We start from the raw sequence: 21,208 nt of genomic DNA on the forward strand, positions 1-21,208 counted from the left end.
GTGGTGGCATCTACATGGATAGTCTCCTGAATGTATTTTAGCTTTTCTATTATTATATATCAAATAAATGTCCTTTGCTATTTTTAATATAAAACATTTGGATTTTTTCCTATGTTTGTACTTAATTAATTATTTATGAATTTTTTGGTTTAAGCTATTTATATGTAGATACATGCCCGTAATTCAAACGTACAGTTCTTGCTTAAGATACTTTCTAAATTAAATTCTCAACACACTGCATTTGACTGGTTTTGTGGCAAGCTACCAAAGGGTTAAACATAAGTTAATGCAGTGACTTTTTTGGTTCACCCGAACAAGGATTGTGGTTGTTGCTTGAGTAGGATTGACACCCCCTCAAGCAATAACTCAGTTTCTTACATTCTCCTATTGAAGTACAGAGCTATTGAAAAGTTTCCAAAATTCAGTCTGACACCTGCAATATTAAAAAACTAGGAATCTGCAGGTAGATAGAGTATCCATTAGAAAGATTGCTATCAAAGGTAAGTAACTTTTTCTTCAAGGCAGGATCTGAGATGCTACTGCAGTGCTCTGTTTTCAATTCAGTGCCTTACATTAGAATGTATTTATTTTCAGCGTAAATCCACATTCCTGCACTGCAGTGTGGTGGAGCATTCTATTTTCGAGTCCAGTACTTCATATTTAACTGTCTGACATAGACATCCTGAAATGTTCCACAGTTTGCTCTCTTGTCCACGTGTGTGTCTTATAATAATTAGCAGTTTTCCCTTTTTACACAGGATCAGAACAGGTCCCAACACCAGCTCCTAGCTCAGGTGAGAAGAACTCTCCTTTCTCTAAGGTGTTATAGGAAATGTAAAAGCTTTCCAATATCCAACTAGGAGTTGTTGATTGTAATGGAACATTTATATAGCACTTTCCATCCCTGCGTGGGACGCTAGAGCGTAGGCGCTCGTGGATAGCACACTACGCCATGTGGGGTGTGTTGTTAGATGTGGGTTGAGTTTATTTTGATCATTTGAGGCAATTGTTGACATATTGTGTGCAGTTTTTTAAGTGGGCCGGGTCTCACCGGTGCTGAGCACCGACATTTTTTTAAAGGGGGGCTTGAAACGGGTCTCTATTGGGCTCTGTTTTGTGCCTGCTGTCACTGCAGTCTGTTTTTTCCCGGACTGCAGTGACAGCAGGCACATCAATGTGCGAGTGTTCACACTGCTCACTTCTCACCACTGGAGAAGTTACAGCATGATGTCATGCCAGGTGAGGTTGTACTGGAAGAGAAATCCGTCAAAGAGTCATTTTCTCTCTGGATTTCTCTTCTCTTTTTGAAACTCAGGAGCAGCAACATTGTTGTGGTGTCACCAGGGCTTTAAGTGGAAACATTTTCAATATTATATACAAGCCATAGTGCTGCTTATTGATCTTATACAACTAACAACCATTGACAAAGCCAATAGTCATTTTGTGTTGTAGGTATGGTGTTACTTGTATCACACATCTGGATGCAATGACAGAAACAGCAAAATACAAGTCGGGCGGAACATTATGCTAAGCACAGATGTTTAGCCTACGTGTTTTAAGCCACACCCTTAATTGCAGTGGCCACGCCCCTTAGGGAGACCCCACAGTTTTTTCATCCCACTTAAAGCCCTGATTGTGCGTGATGACCACGGAGGTAGGATTATCATATTATAGGACCCGGGGCTTAGTAGGCACTTTGAGCCTATTCCGTTGAGACTTTTGTCTACGGTCTGTCTGCTCTGGAGCACGTAGGGATGCCTGGTTTTAAGTCTTGTGTGACCTGCCGACGTAACATGTCAGTGGCGGATCCCCACGACGTCTTCCTCTACTGCCTGGAGTACAACCATGACTCTCGGTCCTGTATGGACTGTCTGGCCATGGCCCCGAAAGCCTTGAGGGAGCGGTGCCGGAAGCTGCTTGAGGTCCACTCGACCCAGCGCTATTCACGGTCCAGGGGCCGCTCCAGAGAACGCTCACGGGGCCACCATCATCACTCCTCGGGCTCCAGGTCTTCACACTCAAATTCGGGTAAGAGATGACACAAAAAGAAGTCGAAGAAGCGTTGTTGCTTTCCGATGTCCCCCGTCGGTCCCCAGATAATGACGAGGGTGACAGCGGTTCTACCCGTGCGGCTCCTACGTGTCCTACCCACCTTATCCGGGTCCGTTGTTGACTCCCGCACAGGTGCAAGAGTTTCTTGCTACTATGAGCCACCTGTATAGGCCTCGGGCTCCCGCCAGTGCATCCTTGCGCCCCGTGTCAGGATCCTGTCGAGCCGGCGGGTTCGGCACCACAGGTTTTCGCGCCGCTGGCTCGGGGTACGATGCCACAAGCCCCACGCTGCTGGCTCCGGCCCTAGCACCACCCTCGGCTCCACCTCTGGTGCCCCAGTGGGTGCTGTTTGTTCCGCCCCTGCCCAGGTTCCAGGACACTTTTGTCCCTACCTGAGATCCGCACTGGGACCCAGCGCCAGTTTGGCCCCTTCTGGCACCTTTCCCGGCACCGTTTGTTCCTTCTCCTCTCCCTACCCTGCCGCTGCAGTCTGTACCACATACAGCGAGGTGGAGGACGACTGGGAGGGGTCCGAGGACCCTCTTGCTCATCAGTGGGACTCTGAGCAGGACTGGGCGGACGAGTTGGAGGAGACCGACGGCCTTGATGTCTCCTCTGACCCGGGGTTTGCCTTTCCCCCGCCTACCATGAAGGAGGGCACCTCTTACACGGTGGTGCTCCGTCAGGCAGCTGAGGTCCTTAACCATGATCTCCTTACGGTGGCCCTAAAAACTAATCTCCTCACTGAGGTGCTCCAGATGGCGTCCACATTGTCGGAGCCCCTGCTGCCATTTAATGACTCCCTCACTGACGTCTTATTGGGCATTTGGTCGCGGCCAGTGGATAAGAACGTCGCTAGGCATCATCGCCCAGCGCCGGGTGACCCTGCCTTTCTGACCACTCATCCTACGCCCAAGAGCCTGGTCATCCAAGCTTCGATGTCCCAGAGTACCTTTACCACTTCTCAGCCAGGTAAGGACTCTAAGAAGTTGTAGCAGTTTGGCAAGCAGTTGTTCTCTTCGGCCAGCTTAGGGCTGCAGTCGGTAAACACTGCATGCCTATTGGGGCACTATTCCCACGTGGTGTAGGATACAGTTGCACAGGTGTTGCCTCAGTGTCCTGAGGAGGTCCAAGCTGTGCTGTCCCAAGCTGTTGCAGAAAGTAAAGATGCAATAAGTTCGCCATTCGGTGTGGTTTGGACACCGCAGACTCACTAGGTAGGGCGATTTCTACAACTGTGGCGCTTCGTTACCACGCCTGGTTGAAATCTACCGGGTTCTCGCCAGATGTCCAGAGCTCGCTCATGGACATGCCCTATGATGGCGCTCACCTGTTTGGCAATAAAGCCGACAGTGCGCTGGAGCGTTTTAAGGCCTCTCGGGCTACGGCCAAATCCTTGGGTCTCTCCACCACGCGACCGGCCAAGTCTACCTTTCATTCCTTTCGTGGCCAAGGAAGGGGCGCCCTGCCCGCTCGTTCAGTCAGAAGCCTGCGCAGAATCAAACTCAGCACAGCCGTGGGTTTGGAGGCCGCCGTGGCGGCACAGGGGGCCAGCATGTGGGTCAGTCCACTTTTGCTCCCGCAGCATCTGCCTCAAAGCCTTCCTAGTCCAAGCTTTGGGGTGCTCCCAACGCCTGTGGGCGGCAGGATTAGACATCACTTTCCCTAATGGTGTTCTGTCACTTCCGACAAGTGAGTGCTGCAATTCGTCCATAGGGGTTACCTTTTGAGTCTACCCCCCAGCCATGCCACCTCAGTTCCTCCTCATGTCTGGGGATCACTTTGCGCTTCTCCAACAGGAAGTTATGTCCCTCTTGGCCAAGGGGGCTATTGAGCATGTTCCGGGCCCAGAAGTAGGAAGTGGTTCTTATTCCCACTACTTTCTGGTCCCCAAGAAGGACAAAGGGGGCTTGCGCCCCATCTTGGACCTCAGGAATGTCAATTGCTTCATCTGGAAGGAGAAGTTCAAGATGTTGACTCTGGCTCAGGTCTTGGCTGCCCTCAACCCTGGAGACTGGATGGTAGCATTGGACTTGCAGGACCCATATTTTCACATCCCCGTCCTGCCGGCCCACCGGCGTTACATGCGGTTCACGTTAGGCAATGAGCATTTTCAGTTTGCTGTGCTCCCCTTCGGTCTTAGCAGCGCCCCTCGGGTGTTCACAAATGTGATGGCGGTGGTCGCGGCTCACCTGCGCAGGTCAGGGGTGTCAGTCTTCCCCTACCTCGACGACTGGTTGTTGAAGGCGGGCTCGCCCCAAGCAGTTGTCCCCCACCTTCAGACTACGGCTGACCTCCTACATTTGCTGGGGTTCTCCATCAACATGCCGAAGTCGCACCTTGGCCCCTCTCAGAAGCCCTCCTTTATCGGAGCGGTTCTGGATTCGACGCGGTTTCAGGTTTATCCTCCCGAGCAGCAAGTCCGGGAATTCCAGGCTATGGTTCCGATCTTTCAGCCTCTATCCCAGGTTTCAGTCAGGATGACCCTCCGGCTCCTTGGCCTGATGGCCTCCTGCATCCTTCTGGTGCATCACGCCAGGTGGCGGATGTGGGCTCTGCAGTGGGACCTGAAGTTTCAGTGGGCCCAGCATCAGGGCAACCTGTCCGACCATGTCCGGATCTCGGAGGCCACAGCGAGACAGTTGCAGTGGTGGCTCACGGACCCCGATTGGGTCAGCGGCAGATCCCTCTCCGGTCCCCAACCTGAGCATGTAGTTGTGACGGATGCGTCCCTCCTGGGCTAGAGGGGCCACATGGGAGAGGCGTAGATCAGAGGCCTCTGGTCTCCGGCAGAGTCCCGGCTCCACATCAACCTTCTGGAGCTGCGGGCGATCCGTCTTGCACTGAAGGTATTCCTTCCCTCTGTCCGGGGAAGTGTAGTGCAGGTGTTCACGGACAACACCATCGCCATGTGGTACGCCAACAAACAGGGCGGGGTGGGGTCGTGGACCCTAGGCCAGGAGGCTCTGCGCCTCTGGCAGTGGCTGGAACATTAGGGCGTGACCCTGGTGGTTCAACACCTGGCAGGTTCCCTGAATGCCAGGGCGGACAAACTCAGCCGTCGGTGCATGATGGATCACGAATGGCATCTGAACTCGGACGTGGCACAAGGTCTCTTTCAACAGTGGGGAGAGCCTTGGTTAGATCTATTAGCCACAGAAGAGAACGCGCAATGTCATCAGTTCTGCGTGTTGGAATTTCCAAGGCGGCACTCGCTCGGAGACGCTTTTCATCGCGAGTGGAGTTGCGGTCTGTTGTACGCCTTTCCGCCTATACCACTTCTGCCCAGAGTGCTGAAGAAGATTCGGCATGACCGGGCCCAAGTCATCCTTGTGGCTCCGTATTGGGCACGAAGATACTGGTATCCCGAGCTACTCAGCATGGCGATCGATCTCCCAATCTGACTGTCTCTTCGGGAGCATCTTCTGTCACAGCAGCAGGGGACGATCCTCCACCCGAACCTGTCCATCCTCCACCTCCATGCATGGAGATTGAGTGGCGACAGTTGACAGCTTTTGATCGCCTGCAGGTGGAACAAGTTTGTGGCATGGTGCACAGCAAAGGCTGTGGATCCCCTTTCTGCCCCTCTTTCCGAGGTCCTTCTGTTCCTTCTTACTTTGGCCCAGCAGGGCTCTGCTCTTGGCACTAGCAAAGGTTATCTTTCGGCTATCTCCGCCTTTCTAGGGCTTCCAGATCAGCCTTCTCTTTTTCAGTCTCCGGTTGTTAACCGTTTTCTGAAAGGCCTTACGCACACATTTCCTCCTGTGCCATTCATCATGCCTCAATGGGACTTAAACCTTGTCTTGACATATCTGATGTGCGCTTCCTACGAGCCCCCTCATAACTGTCCTTTGCGTCTTCTTACTCTAAATACGGCTTTCCTGGTAGGTATCGCCTCTGCTAGAAGAGTGAGTGAGCTCCAAGCTCTTTCTTCTAAACCTCATTTCCTTTCTGTTCATCCGGACAAGGTTGTTTTAAGGACCAGTCCTTCTTTCTTGCCGAAGGTTGTCACGCCCTTCCACATCAGGCAGACCATTACTTTGCCCACCTTCTTTCCACCTCCGCTTCCTTCAAAAGAGGAGGAGAGGCTCCACCGTCTGGACCCAAAATGTGCGTTCTCGTTCTATCTGAAGTGCACACAACAGTTCCGGGTGGGTGACCAGCCCTTTGTTTGCTACGTTGGAGCCAAAAAAGGTCGGGCCGTGCACAAACGGACCATCTCTCAGTGGGTTGTTCTCTGCATCAAAGCATGTTACTCGTTGGCTAAGAAGGAGCCTCCTGTGGGGCTGAATGCCCATCCTACCAGGGCAACAGCAGCCACTACTTCCTTGGGACGCGGCGTTCCCTTCCAGGACATTTGTCAGGCAGCTATGTGGGCCTTGCTGCAAACCTTTACCAAGCATTACTGCCTTGACAGTCAGGTCCGGAGAGATGGCTTCTTTCTGGTGTAATCTTGTTTGCAGACCCACCACGGGGGTTGGTATTACTGGGGTATCTATTCTAAGGTAAGGAATCTATCACTAAAGTGTCTCTTTCAGATTCACAATGTACTACTTACTGTAAGAGACATTAGTTAGTGAAAGATTCCTAACCACCACACCCATCCTCCTTGTTCTGCTAACTGATTTCTAGGGTTAAAAACATCCCTTTCAGGGCCCTAGTTTCGTAACACCAGTGGTCAGTTTCTTGCATGGCTCTGCGTTCCTGGCGCGGAAAGTTGTGTACAGAACTGACGTCAGCGAGCATGGGGGGCGCCTAAGTAGTCTCTGTGACGATATCTCAGCGTTCACGACACCAGCAACGTACGCGGAGCCACACAACGCCACCTACTGACACGCAGAGCGAAAGCTTTCAGGATCCAGTCTGATGCCTGGGGATATTCTAAGGTAAGGAATCTATCACTAACTAATGTCTCTTACAGATATATCGTTACAAAAGTAGTAACTTGTGCGTTAGATACTAAGCAGGACTGGAGAGAGGAACTGGGGGATGCCAGTGACCATGACACTCTCCTGACCTTGGCATGTTGTCTCTTCCTACTGTAGCTATGGAGAAGGGAGCGTCATACGCAATGGTGTTACGTAGGGCATCCGAGTCTCTCAACCGCGAGCTTCCTATGGTGGCAGTCAGGACTAACCTCCTGACAGAGGAGCTTCAACCGGCTGCAAGCTCTTCGGAGCCTCCGCTGCAGTTTAATGAGGCCCTCCCAGACGTCCTTTTTGGCACGTGGTCCAGGCCCAACACGGGGGCTCCCATGGCCAGGATGATTGCCCGATGCCACCACCCGGCTCCAGGTGACCCTGCTTTCCTCTCTCAAAACCCCACTCCTGAGAGTTTGGTAGTTCAAGCTTCCACCTCCAACAGAACCTTCCCAACTGCTCCACCGGAAACAAAATCCAAGAAGCTGGACCATCTTGGGAGGAAAATGTTCTCTTCCTGGACTCTCAGGGAAGAGGCACAAGAAGAAGAAGAAGTCCAAGCGGACTTTGACTTCACCTCAACTGGCGTCCGTCAACAAAAGAGGTAAGGAACACAGACTCTCTAGGCACGGTTCTGTGGAGCCGGAGCCAGAGTTGACTTCACGCCTCCCTCCATTTCCGGGTGCCAGAGCGACTCCCTGTCAAATTAAAGATAATTACGAGGCCATGTGCCGCGTATTTGAGTGAGCGCTTCTTTTGGTGAGCCCTTGGGCCCTGCGGTTTTGGATGGGGCCCCATTGGGTTCAACGCCGTCGTGTTCGGCCACGGCGCCGGTAGGGCCTATGGGATCCGATGCCGGATCCAGTTCGGCGCCGGTCATGCGGACGCTGCCTTCCATGATGTCGAACCCGAAGTCAGTACCAGCGACTTTGCCAGCGGCTGTCGGTGTCGCAAGCCCCATCCTCATCCCGATGACATGGAGCCGGAAGGGCATCGAGTAATTCATGGGGTTCTTGTTGTTCTCTGAGCACTTTGTGGACGTGCTAGGCTCAGGAGTCTTAGGCTCGGCGGTTTCAACATCCTAAGGATTATCAGAAAGATTCTTCCTTGAACCACCAGAAAAACAGTTGTCTCTTTATTAATTTTATCGAAATTGGACTACTTTAATGGTCTTTTTGCCAAACTTCAAAAACAACATATGAAGAAACGTCAGAGCGTGCAGAATGTGGCAGCAGGCTTGTCTTCAACCTGCCTAAATTCCACCCAGTTTCATCGGCCATCAATGAACTGCATTGGCTGACGGTACCTAACTGTATCAAGTTCAAGGCATTATGCCGTATTTACAAAGCCTTGCACAATGTAGGTCCTTGTTATTTAAAATAAATCTCTCTCATGGTATGTTCCAAATAGAGCACTTTGATCCAGAAATACCTTGAAAGTGCCATGTCCCAGGTTAAAGAGATTAAAATGGGGAGGCAGTTGTTTTATCACTGAAGTCCCTGTCCTGTGGAATGGTTTACCTGTAAACATCAAGGCAGCTCCAACATTGTTGGGTTTTAGGAAGCTAATAAAAACCTGGCTATTTAACCTTTAGATGCCTAGTTATCTCTAAGCACCAACACCCTCACCTGATTGTCATTCAAATAGCGCCAAGACACCCATGGGTATTCGAGCGCTTTAGAAACTCTAAAACATTACATAACATAACATAACAGAAATGGGAGGAGTGTGGAGACCCATTGGAGACTCATTGGACCATGATGTTTCTGAGGAGACTATGGACTGGTAAGGGGAACTTAGGGAAGTCAGTGGTCTGGATATTTCCCCAGACACTGCCATCTTGTGCAAGTATGTTTCTCCTAAAGCGCTGAAGGAAAGGGAAGCCAAATTATTCATGGCCAAGAAGCGGAATAGAGGTCGCAGGAGGTCAGGGACCCGTTCGAATTTGCCAACTCCACATACTTTGAGGTTGTCAAAGAAACATAAGAAAAAGCGGCACCATGGTTCGCGGATTCACTCATCGAAGAATGTAACTCCAAATTTGGTGTCTCCATGTTCCAGATGTCATCTAAGGGATAAGAGCATTCCGTCTCCTTTCCCTGGGGGTACTCTGCCCTTTCTCAGACTCCAAGAGCAGTGGCTCCACTGGCTCCTAGAGATGCAACGCCTTCACCATTGCCTAAGCCGACCACTCCACCTCTGGCTCCGGCTTGGCAGCGCCGCAGCAGGAGCCGAATTTGGTGCACCCTTGAGTTGCTTAATAGCCTGTAGTACCGGCTCCAATGTATCCTGATTCCCGACTCTGGGTTCAGATCCGTCACAGCTTTTAATAGGATGTTTGGCTTGTTCGCCAGAGCAGCAAACCCTACTGGTGCACCTATTGTCTCCATGGGTCTGTTGTCATATTCCCTGGGAGGTTTGCCACCTCATTTTCCTCAGGCATCTCTCATGCCTTTCATGCCTGTGGCTCTATTGAGTTTTCTTCTTCCAATGCCAAGATTTTTGATGGTGTTGCATTCTTTGGAGGGGCTGGATGGTTAATCCCTGGCGCCATCTGGTTGCGAACAGGCCCGACTCGACCTTGACCAGTGTCGACTCCTGTTCCTGTGGACCTCCCTTCGAAGCCAATCCCGAAGTCACCGGCGCTGTGTCAAGCACCGCCGGTGCCTGTTCCGAGGATGAGGTCTCTGAGAGAGGTACAAACACTATTGAGAAAAACCAGGAGGAGCATGGAGAGGGTGAGTAAGGAGAATTGTGTTTCCTGACCCGGATTTTGAGGGTTTGCAGGAGGCTAGTTGCTTGGACACCTCTCCTAAATGGGAGCTTTCATCTCCAAAGGGTCTACAGACGCAGGTGGAGACCACTTATTATGCTGTAATCAGGAAGGCTGCAGATCTCTTGGAATTGCTTCTTCCTACAGCAGAGTTAAAGTCTAATATACTGACAGAGGTGCTCCATTCTCCTTCCTCTATTTCAGAGCCTTTACTTCCCTTTAATAAGGCTTTGACAGAGCCCATTCTCGATGTCTGGCAAAAGCCAATGTCTGCTCCAGCGGTTTCCAGGTGGCAAGGAGGTACAAGGTGGTTCCGGGATCCTGCTTTTCTGTCCACCCATCCTTTTCCCGAAATCTTGGTCTTCCATGCTTTGTGCTCCTCAAGGCAGTCTACAGGTTCCTTCCTATCTACGCCTGCATATAGGGAGTCAAAACACATGTTGCAATCAGCAAAGAATGTGTTCTTGTCGGGGAGTATGGGTCTCAAGTCAACAAATGCCACATGCCTTTTTGGTCGCTAAATCCAACCCCTCATGGACTCAGCCAGGGAGGTGGTCCCAAAATTGCCCAAGGAGGTGCAAGGGAATTTCTCAGAGGTGTTGTTGGATGCCCAAGCTGCTGCCCGCCAGGTGAAACAGTCTGGTCTGGACATTGCCGATTTGGTAGAAAGGGCAATGGGATCGTCTGTGGCTACTACGAGGCAAGTTGGTTGCGTGGTTCAGGGTTCTCGCCTGATGTCCTTGCCACTTTACTGGATCTGCCATTCAGTGGATTTCGCCAGTTTGGGGCTAAAGTGGATTCAGCGTTGCACGCTTTAAAGACAGTACAGCCACAGTAAAGCCACAGCAAGGTAAATAGGACTTCAGTCTCAGCCCAGGAGCTTTGGACAGTTTTGCAAGTTTCGTGGCTTTGGGAGAAGCTTGTCCTTTCGTGCAGTCAACAGCAACAATAGGCACATTTCTTGTACAGATCCTATAAGGGAAATGGCTGAGGTCGTCTGCGGGGTGCTGTGCAACAACAGGTCTCCTCCTCCTCTTCCTCTTCTGCTCCTCCAACTGGTGTGGCAGGGAAACAGAGCTAGCTCCACTTTCCTACAGCATACTCGTCCCATGGGAGGACGCTCTACCTTTCCGGGAGTTCCCCCCTCCGTTCCCTCATCGTCGGGGCTTGTGCTCAAAAGAGCATCTTCTGCTTCTCCAGCAGGAAGTTCTGTTATTGCTGCAATAAGGTGCAATCAAGGTGGTTCTGGAGCAGGAAAGGGGTCAATGATGCACCTCCCGGTACTTCCTGATTCCCAAAAAGGAGTGCCGACTGAGACCGATCCTGGATCTTAGGGTTTTTAATTTTCACTCCAAACAGGAGAAATTCCAAATGTTGACCCTGGCTCTGGTTCTTCTTGCCCCGAAGAATTAAGACTGGATGGTGTTGATCAATTTACAGGATACATATTTTTACATTCCCATCCTGAAATCTAATCGGAAGTATCTCCATTTTGCTTTAGAGTCTCAACACTACCAGTTTGCAGTCCTTCCATTCGGCCTTACTTCAGCACCTTGGGTCTTCACAAAGGTGATGGCGGTGGTGGCAGCACATGTCAGAAGGTCGGGGATTCCCTATCTGGTTGACTGTCTGTTCAAAGCAAAGTCACCAGAGATGGTGTTACATCATTTGCAAGTAGGAACACTACTGTTTTTCAACTTTGGGTTTTTGATAAATGTACTGGAGGCTCACCTGGTGCCTCTCTCAGCACAACCTGTTCATAGCGGCAGTACTGGACACTACTGTAAGTCATGCCTTCCCGCCTCTACTGAGGATTTAAGACATGCAGCCTATGATTCCATGTTTTCGGAATGGAGCAGCTGTTCCAGTCCTGTAGGTCTTGCACCTGCTCAGTCTGTTTGCTACCTGCATACTGTTGGTCAACCATGCACGCTGTCATATGAGGGCCCTCCAGTGGTGCCTCTGCAGACAGTGATTTCAAAACAACAGAGATGTCAACGGGTTGGTCAGAATCTACAGAGACACTGCAGCTGAGCTGTTATGGTAGAGTGTTCCAGGCAACCTGTCTCAACGGAAGGCATTTCAACCTCCTTCTCCGGTTGGCCAGAGTGATAATGGGTGCCTCACTTCTTGGGTGGTACTCCATCTGGGGGATCTGGAGGTCACATGTATTTGGTCTGCAGAGGAAAGATTATTTCTCATAAAACTTCTGGAATTGCGGGCGATACGTTTTGCTCCCAAGGCCTTCCTACCCTCCTTTTACCATCATTTGGTTCAGGTCCTAACACACAACACTACCGTGATGTGGTACATCAACAAATAGGGGGAAGTAGGGTCATATCTTCTTTGCAGAGATGCTCTGCGACTCTGGTCCTGGGCTCAAGACCATCAGATTTGCGTGATTGCGAATCATCTGGCATGAGCACTGAGTGTGCCTGCGGATAGTCTCAGACTGCAGTATTCGGCCGATTGCGAGTGACTTCTCCATGTGAAGGTGGTCCTTCACATTTTTGGGATGTTGGGGTTTCTTCAGTTGGCCCAGTTTGCACACACAAGAACGGGCACTGTCCGGCATTCTGCAGTCTCCAGTATCCAATGCGGGTAGCGTTGGGGGACACGTTTCAGTTAGATTGGGGCTCACAGCTTCTTTGCGCATTTCCTCATATACTCATGATTCCTCAAGTTATGAGGAAGATTCACCAAGACTGGGCCCAAGGCATATTGATCGCCTGGATTGGCTGCAAAGGGTGTGGTACACAGACATACTTTACCTCTAATTGTGCCCTCCGCTCTGTGTCCCTCTCAGGGCAGACTTCCTCTCACAGTCTCAGGGGGAGATTCTACACCTCCACCTCCAGAGCCTGCACCTTCATGTCTGGAGATTGAACGGGGCAACCAGAGCTCTTTCTCCCTCCCACCAGATTTGGTGGATGTTATATTATCAGGCAGACTCCACCTAATCTGTCAATTCTGGTAGGTAGACCAAGTTTGTTAAATGGTGTGGCGAGAGATCGATTGATCTTTTGCAGGCTCATTTGTCTGATGTTTTGAGTTTATCTCTTTCCCTAGCACAACAGGGTTGTGCAGTAGCTACTGTTTGAGGCTACATGTATGCCTTTGTTGGTGTGAGAAGATGGCCTGGTGTATGCTGTTTACTAATTAACGCGGGACCCTTGTACCAGTTCAAACAACCCTTATGGTGATTTAAGATGTCAAAGATAATCTTAGAAAGCTATCCAAGTGGTAACTGTGGAGAGGAGCCTTCAGGCTTAGTCTTTATGAATGTAACCTTATAGTATTAGTTAAATGGAAGGAGAAACACACAGTAGTTATAAAAATATGTATTTATTCATATAACACTCTTAAAGTACTGTTGAACGGTAAACAATTTATTCTGTTAAGGTAGCCTCTACTCCCCTTCCATTTTGTTTACCAGCCCCCATTTTTGTGTTTCTGCGGGGGACTTTCAAAAAGTCAGTAGTTATGTGTTCACTGAAAGCTGGTTGTACTGATAATGCTTGTGTGTCAAAGTAAGCAGCCCTTCCATGCCGAAGGGCCTAGATGCACAGATGTCTAATCTGTTAGCCCACCAACGCCTGTAACCTCCCTTGCCTATCTACAAAGATAATGTGGGTAGGAGTTTATCAGGATTCAACAGTTCAGCATGTAAGCATTATACAGATGGGCTGTTTAAGCATGATGTAGCAATGACAAAGTGGTTTCAATGTGTTTCACGAGGCACCGTGAAGTATAAATGCCATGTTTGAACTTGTACTTGAAAGCCCTCCCTCTGTCACTTGCAGTGTCTGAGTGATGAGACTCGTCACATGAGATATAATAAACCTGTGTTTTGTTCCACTCCAGTGTTGATCCTCCTTTTGTGAACCCGTAGACTAAAGGGTGTCCCTGCACCAGTGAGACTAATAGGAATCTCACTTCTACAGTACGACACAACACCCTCTACCCGAGGATAATCACAAAGCACACAATACTGTAGCACAGAAACAGTAGTAAATAGCACTATTACAAAGTGGGCTCCAGGGGAAACCAAACCATATACTAAAATAGTGGCATAAGAACCACAACTCAAGTCAAGACTGTGTCTAGAGGTTGTAGAATCGCTGGGACCCCAAGAAACCACCCAAGGTGAGTAAGTAGGGACCCCACGGAGGATGGTGCAGTGTGGTAACATGACCGGGTGCTATGTACAATTCTATAGGAGAGTTGCGGTTGCAGTTTTAAAGTTTTAGGACCGTACAAAGTGGACTTTGAAGAAACCCCATGGAAGTTAGGAGGTTGGAGAGCCACCCCACTCGTGGATACCATAGTACCAGAGTTACCTATCCCAGGGAAGCCGGGTGCATAGGTCTGAAGTGGCATCGGAAAGAGCTGTCGATCTCTATGGACGACTTTGAAGAAGAGCCACTGCTTGGAAGAAGAAAAGTGTACGTTGGAATCTAAAGGTGGATTCTTGGTGAAGAGTACCTGAAGCTTAGGGGACAGAGTCTGGATCACTCAAGAGTGACCAGGGGCTCGAAAGACGGATGCCCACCGGTGTCGGGTGCTTCAAGTGTGTTGAGGGACTTCTTGACTCTGCGGCCACCGGGACCAGGAGACATCGAGGACAACCAGGAGCCAGATACGAGCTGTCCCACGAAGGATGTCGAGTATTGAGGGCTCGGTGTTCGTGGAGCACCAACAGGCCTTGGCAACGGCAATCCATGCAGAAGTTGAAGAAGGTTACTGTTTGGACCAGCAAGGTCTCGGAGATTCACCAAACACAGGGTAGTCAGGGCAGGCCTGGAGCAACCAGGGGAGCCCAGGAAAAGCAGTGTTAACCCTCAAAAGGACCTACAGGCAGGAGGCACAGGAGTCGCAAGGGGACCTCGAGCAGCTCACAGAGCACTTGGTGCAAGGAGGCCGGAGTTCTTTGGTGGCAATGGTGCCAGAGGTGGGGGCTGCTCGGAGCTTACTGCACTTGTTTGGGAAACGCCAACAAGCATATGCACTTGCAAAAGTACGCCATGCACAGGGGTAGGGGTATTGCAGCCCCCATGAGGGATTCTGGTCTCAAACTTGGTGAGAGGGTAGGTCAGACTTTCGAGGGACTTCGAAACCCTCCTCTTGTGTTGCTGGAGCCTTTGGAGTCCGTAGGAGCTTAGGTGCAGCAGACCGGTCAATTGAGATGTGGTGACAGGATGCCTATTGTTCAGCCTCCCCCTGCTCGAGCTTGGCTCAGCAGCAGGAGGGCAGAAATGTGTCTGTGTCAGGCTTCTCACTCTCCTCAGGGTCAGGATGATGCTATAAGGGTTCCACTTCCAGATCGTTCCGAACTCAGAATGTAAGACACAGATTTCTAGTCAGATCTGGCAGGGGATAAAGGACGGAAGGGGGCTGCAGGGACAAAGGCTCTGTAAGACATAAGAGGACAACAATGATACACTCCCCACAAGTATTCTGCTACTCTCATTTAGGTCTCGCTAATTCATAAATACCTTAATATGCAGAACCTGGTGCCGTTAATACTCATTAATCCGAAACGATTACTCCGGAGTGAGACAACCAACAATGTCTCTTGTCAGCTCTGAAATACTTGGATTAACAACAGAAAACACCCGGAGGCGGGTTAATCAACAAAAGTAAAGTAATCTGTGGAAAGTCTCCTTATCAGCACTCATGAACGTAAAAAGCCCTATTCCGATAGTTTATGAATGAACCCTTGTTGCTTTCCCACAGAATATGTAGCGTCCCTCCTCCTTGGAGAATGCGCTGTAGAAATGAAAACACACTTAATATCAAAACCGAAAGTTATAGCGCTCCTCCTCACGGGGATCAACACGCTTCCATTATCCAGGCTGATACATGTGCAGTGAAAGTTTTCCCTGAACCGCTCCTCTCTCCAGAGCCCTGGTCCGCGAAACTAAGAGAAACCTTGGAGCTATTAGTGGGTCCGTTACCTCACGAACCGTCACTGGCAAAGCTCCGTGAAAAGACGTCCCGAATACCGGCAGTGCAAACAGAGAGACAGAGCCAACCTGACTCTTCTCTCCCTACCCGGCGACGAAGTGTCCTCCGACATTCCTGAATCCGTCAGGGTGAGTCCTCTCCCTGGGCCACTAACAGGAACCGCCGAAACCCGTTCCTCGCGTCTCCGATCTCCCGGCTCCAAACCAAACACAGAATTGTGCACGCACGGCAGTGCGCGTTGTTTCCTTTTAACCGCGCCTCCTCGCTGAGCATTCTGGGAATAGTAGTCATTTGTCTATTCTCTACTCTCGGCAGGCCCATCAGTTGGAATCCTGACACTATGATTATTTGGGATTCCTGTATTACAGCTATTGGAAAGCGCTCCAATACCCTCGGGTCTGGGCAGCGCTATACAAAAATCCTTAAGTAAAAATAAATAAATAAATAAAAATAATTATGTCAATCCCAACCCTCTCAAAAGGAACCTCCATTACATGTAGTGGTATGAAGGTAGCCTTTGTGGTACCACCTGACTTACCACTGGCTTGACAAGTGGTACAGGAGCGACTCAATTCCTTTGTGCGGCCAGTGAAAGTGAGGGACAAGCCTATCCCAACTCTTACTTTGGCCTAGGTGTCCTGCCAAGGGAATGTCATAGGCTAGGGTGAGTAGGAATCCCTAAAACTTCAGAGGTATGACCAACCTTCTAGTGGCACCAGGCTTGGGGTCTCTACCCTCGGAGTATAGGAGTCCCTCATCCCAATAGATCTTGTGGGATCCACTGACACTCCCAGCAGCCTCAGCAGCAGCTTGCTGTCTGAGGGGTTCAAGAGAGGGGCAGGTTTGCTGCTCCAAACTCAAGTATGCCCTGGAAGGGCCTCCTGTCCCCAAGAACTCAACGTGCTCAGGTTCCAGTTGATCTGAGACAGTTCCTTCTGTCGGGCTCCACCTTCTGTATCTTCAGGATTGGGCTGATGCTATATAGGTTCCACCTCTCGACGGCCCCAGAGTCTAAAGTAATGAACACACTGACTGCCAGGATAGTCGAGCGAGGGAAGGAAAGGAAGGGGACAGCAGGGAGGGAGATCTGCAATGACAACAAAAGGTACAAAGAACACACAATAAGTATTCATATATATATATGGATTATTTATGTCCCTCCCTCACTTTCTGACATATATCATGCCCACGCTCCTACCTGTAAAGGAAAATAATGATGCCTCAAAATATAGGAAGAGATTAGGATGTTATCAGGGGTTTACCAACTGTAAAGGGAAACAAAAGAACACATTGGAACCTTGAATCTATGCCTACTATAACATTCTTTGAGCCAGATTCTTTCAACATACCAAACACAGCCTGTGTTATCTTCTGTAGTTAGCTAAATCCCACCGATAAATCACCCTCTTTGTCTCTTTCCTGTGATTGGATTAAAATGAAAAGGTTGTGGAGAAACATCACACATAAACAGCAGACATGATTAATAACTCTTAAGACGTCTGCTTCCCAGGGAATTTACTGTAGTTCCTACGTGTCCTGTAGCCACTCGGGAGGACTACGTGTTCAATTAATCCAAGAAAAGATCCAGGAAGCAGTTTGAGCCCAAACCGCCTTATTTGCTGATCCTACAACTGCCCCACAAGAGACCATAAGTCTAGTCTCCTCAAAACAGAGAAGTTGTTTGCACCGTGTTATTTTCCCCGCATCAAGACGGTGGAAATGCCTGACTCGGCCAACGGGGAAAATGTGCGTTCTCCTCTGTGAAGGCTCAATGGGCAATATGCGGACTGTTTCTACCCCCAGTCGAGCCAGATCCAAGTTCGAGAAGTGCTCCGATTGTCACCACTGAGGAAAGTGTACCCAACCCAAAGTGGGGTACAGCTGAAGCATAACAAAAGACCTTACCGTCTTCACGATAAATGCCAACCGAACAGCCTCACCAGCAGGAATAATCGGCAGCGATGGTTTCCCCGGCCAAGACTTTGTTTCCTGCTTCTGCGTGGCTCACGTCGCGGCCGCGACGTGCTTCACGGGAATGCTGGGAAATGAAGTCTTTGTTGCCCTACACCTCCGTACATAGCGCAAGGAAAGTCTGCACGTATTGCAGGCTTGAGTTGTGACAGTACATCCCCCCTCACAAAGGGCTCCGACCGGCAGCAGGCTTATCGGGATGCAAGCGGTGGAACCTAACCACCAACCGAGGAGCATGCACCGCCCCTGCTGGCTCCCAAGAGTTTTCCTCTGGTCCATAACCCTTCCAGGAAAGCAGATACTGCAACCGCCCCCTCACCAGCTTAGAGTCCAGTACCTTCTGGACTTCATACTCCTGGTCCTGCTGCACCCAAATAGGCAGAGGAGCACGTCTTACCGGGCTGTGGGAAGGCTTCAAGAGGGACACATGGAATACAGGGTGTATCCTGAGGTGCGTAGGCAAGCGCAACTTCATGGCCACCGGGCCAACATGTTTCATGACACGATAAGGCCCTATGAACCTGGGGTTAAATACACTGTGCTTCTTGAACTTGATGTGTCTGGTAGATAACCACACCAGATCACCCTTTTTATACAAGGGACAAGGCCGACGGTGTCTATCTGCCTTTGTTTTGTACATAACCTTGGCTTGTAGTAGGTTCCCGCGTGTGGCAAGAAGAATCTTGCGGACACGCAACAACCTCTTCTTGACGTCTGGCAACCTGGCGTTAGAACTCGGGAGCAACAGTGGGTTGAATCTAGGATGGTGTCCATAGGAACAGAAAAAAGGAGTGTGGAGTGTGGACGAATGGTGTGTGCTGCTGTAAGCTATTTCCGCCACCCATAACCAGTCCACCCATGCCTCAGTGTTTTCCTGTACGTAACAACACAAGAACTGCTTAAGCATTTGGTTTAGCCTCTCTGTTTGTCCGTCAGTTTGGGGGTGAAAACTAGTTGAAAGGGAAGAAGTTATCTGTAGTTCAGAACACCATGTTTTCCAAAAACGCGCCGTGAATTGGGCCCCTCGGTCTGACACTATAACCCTTGGGAGTCCATGCAAATGGACTATGTTCACCAGAAGGATGTGTGCTAACTGCCCCGCCGTGGGAACCTGGTTGCATGCTATGAAGTGGCCCATTTTCGTGAGATAGTCTATAACCACGACTATAGCTGTTTTCCCTTGGTCTTTGGGGAGTCCAACTATGAAATCCACAGAAAACCTTTCCCAGGGATTTTCCGGAGTAGGCATAGGTTGCAACAACCCTTGGGGTTGTTGTCGATCGGATTTCATCTGGGCACACGTAGCACATTCTTTCATCCATTGTTGTAGGTCAGGATGGAAGGAGTGCCACCAGAACTGTCTTAAACGCCTTTTCCAGCGTTTTATCAAATCCCATGTGACCAACACAAGGCGAGTCGTGACACCAGGAAAAGACGGTTCTTCGCAATGGTTTAGTAGGTACTAGCACTTGGGATCCTTTCACGGGTATGCATTGTTTCATCTCCCATTCTTTATGATGTCAAAGCCAGGTTCTCCATACACATGTTTGTACTCCTATTTTCACACCCAGCAAGAAATCCCCTGTTTGTGTAACACACAAAACTTTTGCGGGTTCGATGATAGCTCTGTTTGGTGTCACAGCGTGCATAGTCGGGTTTTCCTGTCGCGTCAAAGCATCCGCCTTCTTGTTATTCACACCTGGCCGATAGGTGACTATGGACCGGAATTCCTCAAAGAACAGCATCCATCGTAATTGCCGCGGGGTAAGATGACGAGCTTCTCTCATAAATTGCAAGTTACGATGGTCTGTATAGACCGTCACCTGGTGCTTCGCTCCCAAAAGCCAATGCCTCCATTCTATAAATGCATCCCCGATAGCCAGAAGCTCCTTCTCGGCAATTGTGTAATTTGTTTCAGCAGGATTCAACTTCCAAGACATAAATGCTATCGGATGTAGGTGTCCCGTGTTTTCGTGTCTTTGGGACAGAACAGCTCCCACAGCAACTTCAGAGGCTTCAGCTTCCACTAAGAAAGGTAACTTGGGGTTAGCGTGTATGAGGACCGGAGCAGTAGAAAACGCTGTTTTCAATTGATCGAATGCTCCCTGTGTAGTTTGGTCCCACACAAAGGGAGTGTTTTTCCGTGTGAGCCGGGTTAACGGCGTCACCATAGCGGAGAAACCCTGAATGAACCGCCTGTAAAAGTTGGCGAAACCCAACAGGCTTTGGATATCTTTGATGTTACAGGGACGAGGCCACTCCTTCACTGCCTTGACTTTTCTTTCTGCCATGACTTGACCTGACGGTGTGAGCATCACTCCTAAGAATTCCACCGTGGTGACGTGAAACTCACACTTGGTGATCTTGCAGTACAGATGGTGGTCTTGTAATGCCTGTAACACCTGGCACACGTGTCCCACGTGTTCTTCAGTGGTGGAGGAATAGATCAAAATGTCATCAATATAGACCACTACGTATAGGTCAAGATGGTCCCTCAATACTTCGTTTAGGAAGAATTGAAATGCGGCCGGGGCATTACAAAGTCCAAAGGGCCTTACCAGGTATTCGAAAAGCCCATAACGCGTTTTGAAGGCCGTCTTCCACTCATCGCCCTGACGTATACGAACAAGGTGATAGGCGCCCCGTAGATCCAGCTTGGTGTATATTTTAGCCGCACGCTGATGACACCCAGCTGGTCCTGTCAGTTCATCATGACGGAGATACAATGGCGGCCAGATTCCGAGAGGGAATGCTAGCCATTAGCTCCTGGATGACATCTAACTGTCTATAGTTGAACTCTGGAAAAACAGAGGTCATGACTTTTGAGAAGCTCGCGCCTAGTTGGTCCCCTCATTGGTGGCCTAGCGAGATGGGCCTCCACCTCAACCCGTAACCAAAGTAAGAAACCTCGGGGTCGTGTTCGACGACAGACTGCTCTTCAATCACCACGTCAATGCGGTGGTATCCACCTCCTTTTTCACATTAAGAAAAATTAGGAAACTTCTCCCTTACCTCCCAACTTCGGCGGGAAAAACTCTGATCACTACCCTAATCTTCTCCAGAACCGACTATTGTAATGCCCTCCTCCTCAACGCACAGGAAAAGGTCCTCAACAAGCTCCAACTGGTACAGAACGCCTCAGCGAGAATTCTCCCAGGTATCCCCAAATCCAGTTCCATTTCTCCTTTCATCCGTCAGCTCCATTGGACTCCTGTCAAGAGCCGGACTAAGTTCACGGCACTGTGCATCGCCCACAAGGCCATTAACCATGTGGCCCGCACTTCCTCAAACATGCCTTCCGCCCACTTTTATCATCCAGGACACTCCGTTCAGCTTCAGCTCACTTCCTCAACGTCCAACGAACAAAAAAAGCTAACTGGGGCGACAGGTGTTTTGTCATTTCCACTGCCAAACTGTGGAATTCTCTCCCCCTCATAATCAAAACCAGTCCCACCCTAATTATCTTCAGGAAGCAACTAAAAACATGGCTGTTTACACATTAACTGCGCTCCACTTGTCTATCCTC

General features: G+C 49.8%; 1 protein-coding gene across 1 annotated transcript in view; it reads left to right on the forward strand.

The window, feature by feature from the left end:
- LOC144768685 (uncharacterized) overlaps positions 1 to 21,208 on the forward strand; it is a 9,047,330-nt gene that overhangs the window by 6,078,977 nt on the left and 2,947,145 nt on the right. Inside the window, exon 35 of the mRNA XM_078652515.1 lies at positions 759 to 794. Within this exon, the coding sequence (XP_078508641.1) occupies positions 759 to 794 (36 nt within the window). The remainder of the gene's footprint in view (positions 1 to 758; positions 795 to 21,208) is intronic.

The sequence above is a fragment of the Lissotriton helveticus genome, chromosome 7, assembly GCF_964261635.1.
Source record: "Lissotriton helveticus chromosome 7, aLisHel1.1, whole genome shotgun sequence".
Classification (NCBI taxonomy): Eukaryota; Metazoa; Chordata; class Amphibia; order Caudata; family Salamandridae; genus Lissotriton; species Lissotriton helveticus.